Source organism: Mustela putorius, unplaced genomic scaffold (assembly GCF_011764305.1).
Source record: "Mustela putorius furo isolate JIRA1106 unplaced genomic scaffold, ASM1176430v1.1 tig00003834_pilon_pilon_pilon, whole genome shotgun sequence".
Lineage (NCBI taxonomy): Eukaryota > Metazoa > Chordata > Mammalia > Carnivora > Mustelidae > Mustela > Mustela putorius.
The window spans coordinates 47,973,859-47,989,434 of record NW_025421987.1 but is presented as its reverse complement, the minus strand read 5'-3'; the positions used below and the strand labels follow the sequence as shown (position 1 = coordinate 47,989,434).

Sequence of the window (15,576 nt, the reverse complement as noted above, 5' to 3'; positions counted from 1 at the left end):
GAAATCATATTGCTTCTTTGATAAAAGAAAAAATATTCCAGCCAGGCATTCCATTAACAAAAAGACCATGCCACCTTTCCTTAGTTTTTTTATCTCTGGGTACTAGTATTACCCAAGATAGCCTTACCGAAGAAGTTGGTTGGCAAACCTACCAAATAGGAATCTCAGGTCCCTTAATTTTGATAGTTATCTTAGTAAATATAAAACTTTAGCTACTTGAACAATGGAGCTTATAAAGTGCTTTAAGTATAAGAAACACAACAGAAGTGCTAAACTCACTTAATAGGACTTTAAGGGACTTGATGTCACCAATAGGGCAAAAAAACAACATTATAGTTTTCTGTTCAGATTTTATTTGAAATCTAATTCAAATTGTCAAAGCTACAAAAGGGGGGAAGACATCTGTATTATTTTTGCTAAGTCACAACATCCTAAAACAAAATACTACTACTGCCAGCAGATCCATTATACACATTTCTGATGAAATTCATTAGCACAATAAAAATTTCATCTTCAGAAACAGCCACAACGAAAGTAATTTATACAATATAAAACAAGGACAGGTCTACAGATGCAGTTACTCATGAGTTTACACATGCATTCACAAACAAATAAACAAAAAATCCAGGAATGCTCTTTCATTTGATTTTTTGTTATTTTTTTTTTTTAAAAAAACAGACCATTCAGGCACAAAACAAAATTGCATTTCCAATAAGTGACAGCATCTTAAAAATTTATGTCAGTGTTTGTTTTTCTTTGACTTTTTATGAGACCTGTGTGGAGATCGGGACTGGGATCTGGATTTCTTCCCTGACTTTTTAGGGGATCTAGACCGTGATCGCCTAGACCTTTTAGGTGTCCTCGAACCAGATGGTGATCTGAGGAAACAAACAGAAACAATTTATCAAAAATACTTATATGATCAAAATGGACCATCCTTTAATTATCTAAAATGATCCTAAACAGAGCACAATGAAAGTCAGAAATAAAAAAGGCTGTAAAATTTCCCAAAATTTATACTTTGCCTACTTTATATACACACACACACAATTTTATACCTTCTGTGCACTGCATCAATCAGTGGTGTGCTTACTTAAAAAAGACTCATTCCTGAGTCCTACCACTACTCTATTTAATCAAAATCCCAAGAAGTAAGGACTGGGAATTTGCATTTTTAACAAGCTCCACAGGTTATTGATATACCCCTAATCCAAACCTCTTCTACAAGGTAAAGTTCAAAACGGCATCTAAGATCATTCACAAAATTTTTTTCAACACAACAGTGTAGCAGCCTATCTTCCTGAAGGAAAAAGCACCAACTACTACGTATCTTTCAAGGGAATCTTTTAAGATACCATAATTCTGTAAGTGCAGTTCATGAAGATTACCAAAACAAATAAATGTGCTTTTTATATATGTGCAAGCGCCATTTAGAAAAGGAAAAACTTATCTTTTACAAAAATTTTACTAAAAATGGTCACAAAAATAAATTTTTAGGCTATAAAGCAGTTTTAGTTCTCAGGAAAATTCTAATATATAGCACCAAATGAATAAAACATTTCTTAACCAGTTTTCTGGAACTACAAGGAAAAAAAAAGTATATAACACACATTTAAATTACCCACTGAAGAAGGGTATTTATTTCCACAAACATCTACCCAAGAACTTGCTAATAAGATGCAGGGGCAGGAGGGAGGAGGTAATGTATTTTGCTTTCAACCTTGACAAAATCAAAGAATATTCTATAGAAACTGAAGAACAGAATGAGAAGTAAAGCAGCTCCCCCTAGTCCACAGAAAACACTGGATATAATGTTTAAAATTCTTGGCTGGTCTTTACTTGTTGGAAGCCTTCTTGTGCTTTAGTCATGAGGAGACTGGGGTGGGGAGGTGGGAAGGAATAATCTAAAATGGAAGTGTACTTCTCTGGTTTTCTAAAGCCCTTTTAAAAAATGGCTGCCAGCCAAATTATTTTCAAAAGCTGGTAAAAATGACAAGGAAACTGGCATTTGAAATATTACAAAAAAATAACTTGCATTTACCTTTTGGCCTTTTTGCTAACATCTCTAGGAGAATCTTTGTGAGATGACCTGGATCGTGAGCTCTCTTTATGAGATCTTTCTGAACGCTCTGATCGCTCCGATTTGGGTGAAGGGGATTTCACTCGTCTACCACTGCTACTGCGAGATGGGCTAGGGGATGTGCTGTGTCGCCTCTTCCTAAGGAACAAAGCCCCCAAAATATTCCATAAGTGAGTAAAGGATCAGGTATTCATTTTCCTTCTACTGAATTAGCTATTAATTCCTATCAGTTTACACTATTTTCACTAACCTTGTTAATGCTATTTTCCAACAACATTCAAAGCCCTTTATAAAGAACAAGAAAGTCTCAAAGACAGTTTAATCAAAACAAAAACTGATTTCAACTAAATTGGAGTTTCTTTTGCTATACGAGACTGGGACAATGGATAAAATTTCATTAAAGTCTCTGGTTAGATAATAGTATTTGTTTTAATGTTAATCCTCCAAACTTGAAACTTTGATTGTGGTTATGTAAGAAAATGGGGCATCATGTTGGCAAGTTGCTCTTAAATGACTAGGAGGAGGGAAAGGAAGGGAGAAAATTTTAAACAAAAGTAGAACTATTTCAACATTTGTTGGAGAATGTGGGTGAAGGATATCTGGGAATTCTTTACATTATCTTTGTAACTTTTCTATAAATCTGAAAGTATATCAAAATAATAAAAACCAGACAAACAAGTGGTAAATTTAGCATTTAGCCAATCAGTATACTATTTTATTTGTACTTTATTTTACAACAGTATTATAGTATAATAGTATTATAGTATTTTATAAATACTATGTTATTTGTAATTATCTGTAGAGTAACTAAGCCAGAATAAATTTATTTGCATTCACTTGGATATTAGGAAAATCTCAGTTAACTAAAGCAATTTTCTCTATTAAACGAGAGATTTGGGAACTGTGAAAGTAAAATAAAAACTAAAAGAGAAAATTATTTTGATTAGAACGAAGACAAAGTGAGGAGTGAGTACTTATGGCCTATGCACACAAACTCCATTTAGACAGGACTGGGAGACTCAAGTTCACAAAGGTAGCAGCCTCAGCACAGCACAGAAGAAAAGCTTATACTAGAGGCAACAAGGAAGATGTAGCAAGCCTGTTTAGTTATTTAAACCTTAGGGTTGATACCTAATATGGTAACTGAATTCTTGCACTTAACTAAGGCTAAGGTACCATTTGAACCATGCAATGGGATTATGTCCTAATTAACCAAGCCAAGTGCCAACTAACTGCCCCATTTCTCAGTTAATTCTGCCTCCTACAGGCAGGAGCCAAACATGTTTATCATGAAAAAAATACTTTTCAAGTTTGTTGGCATCAGTGATGAAAACATGACAAAATGAAGTATCATCCCAGAACTTAATTTATTTGGGGGGGGCGGGGTGGGGAGAGAAGGCACATAGTAATGTCATTTATTTTTTTTCTTATGTTCAATTAGCCAACATATAGTATATATCATTAGTTTTTGATGTAGTGTTCAAAAAGCAATACAGGCATTAAATGAGAAATATATACCTTTCTTTCCTTGTTGGAGTACATTCATCTTTTTCCTTCTTGTCTTTGGATCGAGATTCCAATTTTTCTTTATCCTTTTTATCTCTTTCTCGTTCTCTTTCTAATTCTTTCTCTTTCTCCTGTTTTATTTTTTTTAAAGAAAGAATATTTAGTCATTAAAAAATACCAATCTGAGTTAATCTCATTTATGCAATAATGTTTCACTTTTTAAATCACTACTGAAGGTATAATGCCATTTAAAAAAAAAAAATACCTACTCTTCCAGGAAAACTAGTTATTTCTTCTACTTATACTGACCAGTTACTGAGTCCCTACCATAGACCAAATAATTACTAAACAACTTTCCATATAACATTGCATGTAATACTTCAAAACATCCCTAGGCATATTACTAATATCCTCATTCAAGAGATGAAAAATGAGACTCAGAAAGGTTAAGTACCATTTCATAGTCACACTGGATGGTGAAGTCAGGATTTGAGTCCAAGCTCTAGAGAAGGATTCTTAACTACTTCCTTTGTCCCTCCACTTAAAAAAAAAAAAAAAAAAAAAAAAAAAAGGAAAATGCCAACAATATACTGCCCCTTCTATCTTAAACTACAATAAAATAGTTGTGATTCTGTAACAAGTTGATTTAATCTGAGAGCTCTCTCCAAAGCAATAGGCTGAAAAGAAAAATAGTTATTCCCAATAATCGTCCTTAAGAAAATCTTATTAATAACAGGTATCACTTTTAATGGAAATTTTACAACCTAATTTATAAAAGTGCAAACTGACTACATGACTATACAATTATAAAAACCAGAAAGATGACCTATCTGCTTTTTCCCACTGCTACAATCACCACTTCTCAGCTGAAATTATTTCTATTGATAATTAAGGGAGTGGCTACAGAAAATAAACCCATAAAGCCAACTTAGCTCTTCATTAATAGGAATTTAATTTCTCTATGATTTATATGCATCAAGAAAGCTACCTGGTTGCTGATAAACAGCCTATAGCAGACGCTGCAAACAGAAATACTCTTAACAACAACCAGATAGTAAATACTTTCTGCTCTGTGGGTCACATACATTTTCTGTCCCTGGATTCAACGCTCTCATAACAGTCCAAAATCCACTATCGATAATACATAAGTTAAGGCACATGTTCTATGTTCTAATAAGCTTATTTAAAATGAGGTGATGGCCTGTGAGGTGATGAGTCTCCTGACCCTTGGTATATACCTTCAAGAAACACATCCTCCTCTCCAGTTACAACCATGGAATGCAAAGAGATTAAAATATTATTACATGCATTACAATCATCAGGACCAGTGAGTATCTCAAGGTTTAGTCTTCCATGCAGATCAAATACCTGCCACCAACTCTAAAGACTCAGGGAGTACAGATACACCTTTGAAAAATGTCATTTTTCTTTTTTTGAAATGTAAGATTTAGAGTACAGATTTAAAAGTAATGCAGGGGATGCCATCTTCCTCTGGTGATCTGTAGGAACTATTTTCCTAATTAATAATTTTATAGGAATCAAACTAGGTAAAATACTTAAAATATTTTAAACAATTTAATCCTATAAAGAGTTAGCTATTATCTCACAATCCTACAAAACTGGGGCTATTGATCTAGTTTCGCAGAGAAAAGCAGGCCTCAGCGACTTGCCTAGGAGCACATAGTGAAGGCACACAGGGAAGGGGGGCACCAAGACCACACAGGTGTGTGCAGCACCAAAGCTATCTGATACACTGCTGCTCCCATCACCAGTCCTCTGCCATCAATAGCTTTAGTGAGTCTAATTCTGTTCTAGCTTGTTCTTATCTCTCTCTCTCTCTCTAGTCTTTTTGTAATGATAGTCAAGATACAGGTAAAAATTAATAGCAGTCCCAATAAAATTCCAGGGTTCTTTCAACAATTAACATGCGTTCTAAATTCTCTGTATATAGCCACATATTTTTTACGCATAAAGAATTCAAGGATTAGAATTCACTGATGAGGTATTCTACTACTTGGTGTCCCTCTTTGGAAACAATGGAAAAGGAGTCCTAAATCAACTTCCCAAACTAATTCCATCTTTGTCTTTGTGCCACTGCTGAGGGTTGCTGGCATTTCACTGTCACAAACGTTGAAGTTTCATAATATACTGTCTTCCAGTTTTAAAAGCATGCTCTTAGCAGATTTTCTAGTTCACAGGTAGCATATCCAGAACAAAGTAGTGTGCTGTTGCCCTGAGACTCTTTTCCAAGTTGAAATAATTGCAAAACATCAAATTTCAAATGTTCCTGTCTATCAGTATTCAGCATTTACACATGAAAGGATGTAATCTAAGATATACATTTCCTTAACTATACCAATATACCAATATCCTAGTAGTCAAACAAGTTAACTTTGGAAAATGCATATTATTGAATATACTTATTCCTTACTCGTTGAAGAAGTTTATCTCTGTAATGTTCTACTTGCTCCTGAAAGCTTTGGCCTGGTTTTTTAGGTCTTTTTCCAGATTCCAATTCATCCTGAAACTTCATAACTTTGAGCTGTGAAAGAAGATATTTTAAAATAAATCTTTTCATCACTATAGTTTTTTTAGTGCTTTACTTCTCAAAAAAATGTTTTTCCTTTGAAATATGTGTGTAAAAAGAAAAAAACAGAAACACAGCACAAAGTAGTAACTGATTAGAACTCAGTCAAAAATATAACACCAACATAAAGTTCCCTTATCTGAAAGCCACTTGTTAGAGAGCTCAGCCATGCAGAAATCAAGTGATCACATGTGGGCCCACGTGCTCTCTATACAGCCACATGAGATGACTCAAAAACCCATGAACTACTATTAAGAATCTACTTATTACCTCAGCACAATGATAATGAATTTGCTATCTGGATCCCCAAATGTGAAAGGCAAGGCTGCTAAGCACAACCTACTTTCAACAAGATAGGACAGCAGGCACAACACAAGATACATAACAATTTTTTTTTTTTTAAGCAGCATTCTTTATAGTTCACGTAGGACCAAACACAGAGCTGTAGAGTTTGAAGGTTTCACTCTATTTACAGTATAGTGCAATCACTGAACATCAAGACATTAAGAAAAGGTTAAACCACAGTAGAAATATAGAGCACATACTAATAAAAAAAGATTAGAAAATCTTCCAATTCTGTTTATCATTTATCCATATGAGCTCAGAACTATTCGTACAAAACTATTCACCACTGTTTGCACATGTATTATGTATTTTATTTTAATACATATTGTATGTTAATACACATTCTCTATAGGTTCACTTATGTTACATATATAAATATATACTTTATTATCTGTTATATTAATATAAACATAATTATATTAATACATATTATAAAAATATATATTTAAATTATAATCTAAAGATATATATACATCTTTACTGAACTAAGGGAGAACAAGTAAGATGAAATGCATGAGAACTCAGAGGATGTTGGAGGTGGACACAGAAAGCACATACAGATCCACTGAGTTATAGTACCAAACCTGTCCACCTTGTTTCACTCAAAGAGGGGAAGGAAACATTCTTGTCTAACAGAATTACTATATATGCAAACATCTTGACCTATTTTATTAAGCACTGATAGGTCCTTTAAATGGACTAAATGTTATTATAAATGTTTCATTTTTATTTGGAAACAAGACCTCATTTGTTTTAGGTTTCTCCCCCCCCCCCCACTACATATGAAGTTTTCCAACAGAATGGCAACAAGTTACAAAAACTTTCTTCCATTCAAAGTGTTACTTTCACTATTTTTGACTTCATGAACATTTCTCATACATTTCCCAATTTTTGCCCTTTTTCTCCTTCCACTTCTATAATTAAGGGTCGTTTATAATCAGAGATTTCAAGTTCCTGCCATTTTCAAAATGCTTAAAAAAATCTTTGCGTTTTGTTGTTTTAATGAGGACTACATTTTAAAACACGGAAGACATAAGGGTAAGAGAGAGGGGAAAGGGGGAAGAAATGTAAATGTCTCACCTCACCACTGTGTGTAGCCTCCTATGACTAAAGTGACTCCGTTCTACAGAACGCATTTGCGACAAATCAGTTTAAGAGTTAAGCACCCAAAGGTCAAACAGACCCGAGTGCTACTTTGGAGAATGAAAGGCATTCCTTAAAAATCTTTTTAAAAATCATTATAAAATCCTTATAGTACCTGCTCATGTGGCCTAACTGAGGAACAAACACAAGTCCGGGGCACCCAGAAAACAGGTGACAAAAGGTCCCAACTCAAATAAGAACAGCACAGGTAATGGCTTGATTGCCAGCTACTTATCTCCCTGTTGCCCTGGGACAGCAACAAGGTTCACCTTCCAACTCAACTATCCACTTTTTCCTCCGGGACCAAGGCAAAAAAAAAAGGTCTTTCTGCTCCAACAACAAAGAAGATAGCCCCCCACACCACCAACCAACCCAAGCGTTCCACACCTCCAACCTTGTTGTTAGAAGTGGGGATGCAAACAGAATAAGAAAAGACAACTCCAACATAGGTCAGGCTCTAAGCAGTTATCTGAAAGATTAAGTACTTCCTTCTAGCCAACACCAGTAATACTCTATGCCTGCATGTTTTCTAAGTGCTTTGTGAAGAATGTCAGTATTTTATAACACAAATTCTTTGGTTTTATTAATCCCATGCTAAAAAATGTTCAGCTATATAACTGAAACCAGTCAAAGACGAATACCATATGTTTTCATTCATATATAGAATCTAAGAAACAAAACAAATGAACAAAGCCAGGGGGAAGGGAGAGAGACGCAAACTAAGAAACAGACTCTTAACCACAGAGAACAAATTGACAAACGGACAGTTATCAGAGGGGAGGAGGGAGGCAGGGATGGGTGAAATAGGTGATGGGGATTAAGGAGTACACCTGTGATGAGCACCAGCTGGTATGGCACGGCTGAATTACTGTGCTGTGTGCCTGAAACGAATACTACACTGTGTGTTATCTAACTGGAATTTAAATAAAAACTTAAAAATGCTCAGCTATAGACAACTTTATTACAATATATTTGAAAAGAGTTTTCAAAAAGAAAAACTACAATATATAATTTTGTTACAGTAATTTATAGTAATATAACAACATATAACACTATAATAATGACCTTATATATATATATCCTTATTGAACTAAGGAAGGTCATGTAAGTTGAAAAGCATAAGAACTTAGAGGATGCTGGAGGTGGAAGTAGAAAGCACACAGATCCTGGATCAAATTTAGGGGCAGAAAGAGGACAGGAATAAATCTCATGAACCCTGAGTTCTAGTTCAAATTTGCCACCAGTTGTGAATCTTTATTCCATACAACTAAATCTTAAACAATGGAGAAAAATTAGATAACTCTAAAATGAAGCCAAGACCTAGATTTTAAAATTAGGGATGTGGTTCACAACTTAAATCTCAAAAAAGGGCAGTAAATTGTGAGAAGTAGGCACTACATGAATAGGAGAAACAATCAGAGTATGTAACAACGGAAAGGCCAGACAATCAAAGAGCACAGAAGTATGGAAATGGATGCATGTAAACACACACACACAGAGACAGATACAGTGTGGAAATAATAATGTTCATAAAAGCCATCCAAGTTACCAAAAAGTAAATTATGTGGCTTTCTTCTCCAATTTAAGCCAATAAGGAAATAGGAGTGTTTAAAAACTATCCAACAGTTTTGGCATTTAAAAGGGGTAACTTCACTATCAAGAAAATATATTTTTATTCAACTCCAGCAAAGCAGAGTTCAGTAAGGTTGGGAAGCGTTCTGAAAGTTAAGAAGGGGCATGTGCAGCTTGGAGAAAACCCACAGGTAGAATACTTTCATTGATACATTTCTGCCCCTAAAAAATTTATAAGGAATGTATATAATTACATCCCAGGAAAAATGAATCAACATGTTAACTCTGAAAATCTCTCCTCTTCACTTATAATACACAGTATACTCATTCCGTGTAGGTTAAAACAAAATACTTTCCCTGTTAACATTCTGGCTTGGTGATATCCAAGAAAGAGTTTGGCAAAAACTTGTACCAGTGCAACAGTATTAGAGAACTGGAAACAAGGAAACCACTATGGCAGATATTATAAAGTATTAAGAGGAATAGTGCTGATACACAGTAGGCATGCAAGAGATACTGTTAGTTAAATTAACGGATAAAGAATTAAAAATACACTCTCATATACACTTCTGAGACTCTGGGCTGAGTGCTACACCAGCGTTTACTGGGAATGTTTCATCTCCTTGGGGCAAGGAATGAGGAAAGGTTCCCATTACAACACCCATCCTTCTCTGAGATGTCTGACTAGTTTTGGTAATAAAAAAGGCATTAAAAAAGGAGAGGGTATTGAAGGAGGGAAAAATCTGCTTGAGATTGTTCGGACTCATTGTCGTAAGTTTTCCCCTGTCTTACTGTTAAGTCCCACTTAATGTCTACTCTCCCCACCCCAAAAGGATGCAGATACTTAAAATGATCACATAATTTGAATGTGCCAGAAAACCTCTCTTTTCCTTGTTACATACTATGTGCACTCAAACGTTATGGACTTCATAATGCCAAATGTAATGTACTCATTGGAAGAATCAATATCTTTTTTTTTTTTTTTAAAGATTTTATTTATTTATTTGACAGAGAGAGATCACAAGCAGGCAGAGAGGCAGGCAGAGAGGGAGGAGGAAGCAGGCTCCTTGCTGAGCAGAGAGCCCGATGCGGGCCTCGATCCCAGGACCCTGAGATCATGACCTGAGCCGAAGGCAGTGGCTTAACCCACTGAGCCACCCAGGCGCCCGGAAGAATCAATATCTTAAAAGGATCTCCTCTGTGCCAGGCACTAGATTTATGATGATGAACAGACAAGCGCCACAGCCCTTTCCCCTCACGTAAATCACAGCCTTGTCAGGGATAGAGACATTAAACAAGCAAGCAAAGAATACAAAATTAAATAAACACACACCACAATACACGTAAAATCACAAGAGAAATAAATAGGGAGAAGTAAGCAAATGCTGAAGTGTAAAAAAAAAGGATAGCAGGAGAGAAGGGATGCTTGAACCAAGAGGCCTACAGTAAGTCAGGTGGTATGAAGGTTTCCAGGCACAGAGAACATAGTATACAAAGGAATGATGCCTAGAGGGAACCTAGGTTGGTGGAATAGAGAAAGGTGGCCAGTAAAGCATAGTTTCAACCTCATTGCCATACTAACTTCAATTTCACGAAGTTTAGCTCGTTTTTCCTCACTCATTTCAGAGTACTTAGAGAACTTGGACTCAGTCATTTCTTCTTTGATTGGATTAGAGTACAAATGATGTTCTTCTGATTTGGAACTTTGAGTATCTTCTTCATCTTCACTTTCTTCTTCTTGACTGGAAATAAACAGAATATATCATATGTTAAGGCAGGAAAAAAATGTTACATTTTACAGTCTGGCTTTTTTATTTTTCACTGTCTCAACCTGTAAATAATGTTAACAAAACGTTAAGAGGCCAATTCATCACTAAAACATTTCTAGAAAATATTTTACCAAATACTACAATTTTATAAAACTCTTGGGTTTCTTCCATATAAAAATTTTTAGCTTCAGCATAATCATTTTAAAAAATTCTGTGTGTGTTAAATGTTATCTGTGTGCCTTTCATTCTGCAACAAACTTTTCTTGCAGTGTTAAGTGAAATGAATCATCAGGCAATGATTCCCCAAATTTTCCAGTTAAGCATGAGTTTGGGAAGCCTAACACTAAAAAAGCCAAATGGATTTACCTTTTCTTCAGCAGAGGCTATACAATGGAAAATACATGAGTTTGTGTCACACAGTTAACTATGAAATAATGTACCATGTAAAGACCTTATCTGATTAGCACATAACCCTAGAAATAAAGCAAAGTATAAATTTTAAATATTATCACACATTAGTACTCATGTCAGAGTTGATTTTGAAAACTGTACTGGTTCTACATCAGCCAAGAAGAAAATGAAAAACTAAGTGATTGCCAAGGGTAAAGATACAAAGAAGAAAATAATCTACCCTTCACAAACAATATAGTGGAAACAGATAGGCAAGCAACTATGTGCAAAGTTGGTCCTCACTGCTGAACAGAGACTGGTAAAAATGTTCTTGAAACACAATTGAAGGGGCCCAAAAAAGCTGTATGCTCTGGGACAGGGCTTTGTTGTGTACATATATGTCAAATCTGGGCAAGACATGTCATCCACACACAAACTCAGAATGTTTATGTATATACAAACAAAATTCCTTTTATAAACAATATTGATTATGACATATAAGCAGGGGTCCTTTCAGTATATATTTAAAGCTATTCATAATAATATGAAAGTAGTTACAACCAAATTTGTTCTAGATAAAAATAATTTGAAAGACTGATAACAGAACTCACAGAATGACAAGGAAAATGTAAGGAAGGCAGATAAAAAGAAAGTGCTCGCAATTCAGAATCAGAAATTTGGTATTAAGACTATGCTACTAGCTTTGTAATACCTTACCCAAATGTCCTTTCCTGAACATAACTAAAATGTTTTACAAACTTTTTACTCTAAGAGCCCCACAAATCATTAGTACCACATAAAGATACAACTCACTATAATACTTAAAGAAAACAGTAAAAGGAAACTATTTCTAAAAAACCAATATCCTTTTTGGAAATAAATCTTTAACTTAACACTTCTCATTAATTTGTCAGAAACTTCCTAAATGCAGTTTTTAGTTAATTTTTTTAAAAATAAGAATTTCTTGTTTTATGGTGCATAAATGCTTTATAAGTGTTTCAGATGCTTTTAAATGGCTAAACTATAGGCCTATGTATGTGTAAATACAGAGGTTTGCTGTGATTATTCCAGAAAGGGGCACTCAAAAAGGACGAGACACAATTAAATTGTGGTATCTAAGCAATGGAAATTACTTAACCAATTCCAGCCTGTTATTTACAAATTTTCAGCAATTTTTTTGCAAATTCAAATATTCCTTAAACATCCTTCAACATTTACCTGAATGCTTTCAATTACAGACAAATACAGAGCAATAACTATATGGATTGACAAAGAAAAATGCCCATGACACTTAAGTAAAAAATGGGGTCAGAGAATAGTATGTGCAGTATACATTATATCATTCATGCTTAAAATAGATATACATGGGGGTGCCTGGGTGGCTCTGTCATTAAGGATATGCCTTTGGCTAAGGTCATGATGATCCCAGGGTCCTGGGATCGAGCCCCATATTAGGCTCCCTGCTCAGCGAGGAGCCTGCTTCTCCCTCTCCCACGCCCCCTGCTTGTGTTCCCTCTCTCTCCCTGTATCTCTGTCAAATAAATAAATAAAATCCTTAAAAATATAAATAAATAAATAAATAAATAAAATAGTTATGCATGTTTTATGTAGACAGAGAAAGGATCTAGATGGCAAGACACCACACATTAACCACATTATTTACTTTCAAAGTAAGCTACACTTCACAACCTGAAATATGTATTTGTTTTACAATTGCTATTTTAATTTTTCAGGGCCCAAGCAGTCTGTTCTCATTGGCTTTGACTTTAGCTCTTAGTTACCAGTGCTTGGTTCAGATCTCAACATAGTTTCATCTTACTCTTTTAAAGAAATGCAAATTCAAGTCTATAAAACCATACAGAATTCACTATAAATGAAATTAAGTTACTACTTGGAAGTTTTCTACAAAACAACAGTAGGGCTATGTTTTCTTTTAATCACTTTTCTGCCATAAAAAATTAATTAATAGTTTCAAAATGGCATTTTGGATTCAGCCACTAGAGAGCAGTAGTGATGCATAAGAAAATTTCAAGGACCAAAAACGTGTATGGGGAAAAAAGTCTTTTCCTTGCTTTGTACTTTCATAAAATTATTTTTATGTTATTGTGATTTGGAGCTCTTATGAAAAATCAAAATTAAAATTTTATTTCCTGTGATCCAGGCCTTGCTGTATAAACATGATTATTCTGTCAACACTAAAATGCAGTCACATTCCAAACTTTAAATATCAAATTTATGCAAAAAAAAAAAAAAGTTAAAACTTTTAGAAATAAAACAAACTGAAGAAATATCCAATGGCCTTTTCTACCCTTCCTTCCCCCTAAATTAAATAATTATCTCATAAATACACATAATTATTTTACACCAGTGATGCTACAATGGTGAGATGTTAATAATGATGTATTACAGACATTAAAAAAAAGGTTAAAGCATTATTTTAAAGCAAACTGGCCTGTCTCAATTCCTGTACTCCTACTAAACAGACCTAGAAAGGTACTTCCAACAAGAAACCACATCTACATTTTGTAAATATTTTGTCACCACACTGCTGACTAGTTCTGATAATCCCAATATTTCTGGAAAGACATCACTGTTGCGAAGTTTTCCTCAGCATATCAACTGTGCTCCCACATATGCTGATCAATCATATTTCCTTAACAATCTAAATGCTACTAATACCCACTTTCTGAATCCATACAAATACCTAAAGTGTGCTGGGACACAAAACAGACTTTCTCCTTTGTTCACTCTTCAATTTGAGAATCATTTTAAAAAAAAAAATTTTTTCTTTTTAATTGAAACTTCTGCTTTGTGTTCTTGAGGTTATCTGTTCTATTTAATAAAATCAACTTCTGGGGCACCTGGGTGGCTCAGTGGATTAAGCCGCTGCCTTTGGCTCAGGTCATTATCTCAGGGTCCTGGGATCGAGTCCCGCATCGGGCTCTCTGCTCAGCAGAGAGCTTCCCTCTCTCTCTCTGCCTGCCTCTCCATCTACTTGTGATCTCTCTCTGTCAAATAAATAAATAAAATCTTAAAAATAAAATAAAATAAAAAATAAAATCAACTTCCTTGCAAAGATTTTAAAAAGGTGTCAAGTTCTACATAAAAACTACCAAGACAAACATGCCAGGAGAAACTGGGAGCAGTATTCCTAGAGTCACATTCAATGTTAATACAAAAACAATCCTGGGGTGATTACCCAAGAGCAAAATTTTTCTACATGTTAAAGGAAAGCTTTTTTTCTGTTAGTTATTCTTAGTTCTTTTAACATGTTTACATATAAATAACAGAATGGCCATAATGCAATGCTTAGCAATGTACAATTTAAATAATAACTTTCCCATTCACATTTTAAAAATCACTTTTTGTGGAGTCAAAACAATACCTGATGACAAAGATTTGAAATAAATGCAGTTGACCATTTAGTAACTACCAACTGAGAATATATATACCTACAATAGAAAAATCAACTCAGAAACAAAGTGAAACCAGATCCATCAAGACCAGAAGCCAAAAGCTCTTCTCACTAAAAAAACAATGACAACTAAAAATGATCCTCTCAACAAGTTTAAAAGTGAAGTTGTCCTCTTCACTGTTATTTCAAGCATATCTCTTAATTAAAAAGGGAGCATATATGCAATAAGAAACTAAGTATGTTTCTTACTTTTGATTTTCTTCTTCTTCTGATTCTTCATGCTGGTCAAATAACTCCCATTTAGAAGTTGTTACAGCTGAGTGGAAGGAAAAAAAAAGGGTGTAATTCCAAAAGGTAAATTAGCATTTTTGCAGTAGCACATAAGGGCAAAATTGAAAAGTTTTAGAATTGAAACTTTAGAATTGAAAGTTTATATTACAGAAGCATTAGAATTGGAAGTTTATATAAGTTTGTAAAAAGTTATCTACAATTATCTATTCTTTGAATAGCCTTTTCTATGTGATAAATTTCTTTCTTTCCTCACACCTAGGCTATAATTTTACTCAAATTCATGAAGTGACAAAGTTATCATTCTTATTTTTGTGCTAGGTGGTAACATTTATTTCATTAGAACCTACAAATATTAATAATTACGGATATAAATACTAAGGACACATGTCCAAAGTAAGTATGAAAAGCAGGTCTAAACTGCAACTAATAAGTCAAGCATTACAGGAAGATCAAAGCCTGGTTTCTCTAAAGTGACCTC

At 34.4% G+C, this 15,576-nt stretch overlaps 1 protein-coding gene across 3 annotated transcripts in view; it reads right to left on the bottom strand.

Annotated features, from left to right (window-relative positions):
- Positions 1–333: 333 nt before the first annotated feature.
- The window catches only part of LOC101693202 (U2 snRNP associated SURP domain containing), a 53,910-nt gene continuing 38,667 nt past the window's right edge, over positions 334–15,576 (bottom strand). For all 3 annotated transcript variants that reach the window (XM_004754466.3, XM_004754467.3, XM_045088480.1), the window contains 6 exons: positions 15,057–15,123; positions 10,816–10,975; positions 6,018–6,128; positions 3,599–3,717; positions 2,042–2,218; positions 334–878 (listed from right to left, as the gene is read on the bottom strand). In XM_004754466.3, coding sequence (XP_004754523.1) covers positions 740–878; positions 2,042–2,218; positions 3,599–3,717; positions 6,018–6,128; positions 10,816–10,975; positions 15,057–15,123 — 773 coding nt within the window. In that variant the 3' untranslated portion in view covers positions 334–739. The remainder of the gene's footprint in view (positions 879–2,041; positions 2,219–3,598; positions 3,718–6,017; positions 6,129–10,815; positions 10,976–15,056; positions 15,124–15,576) is intronic.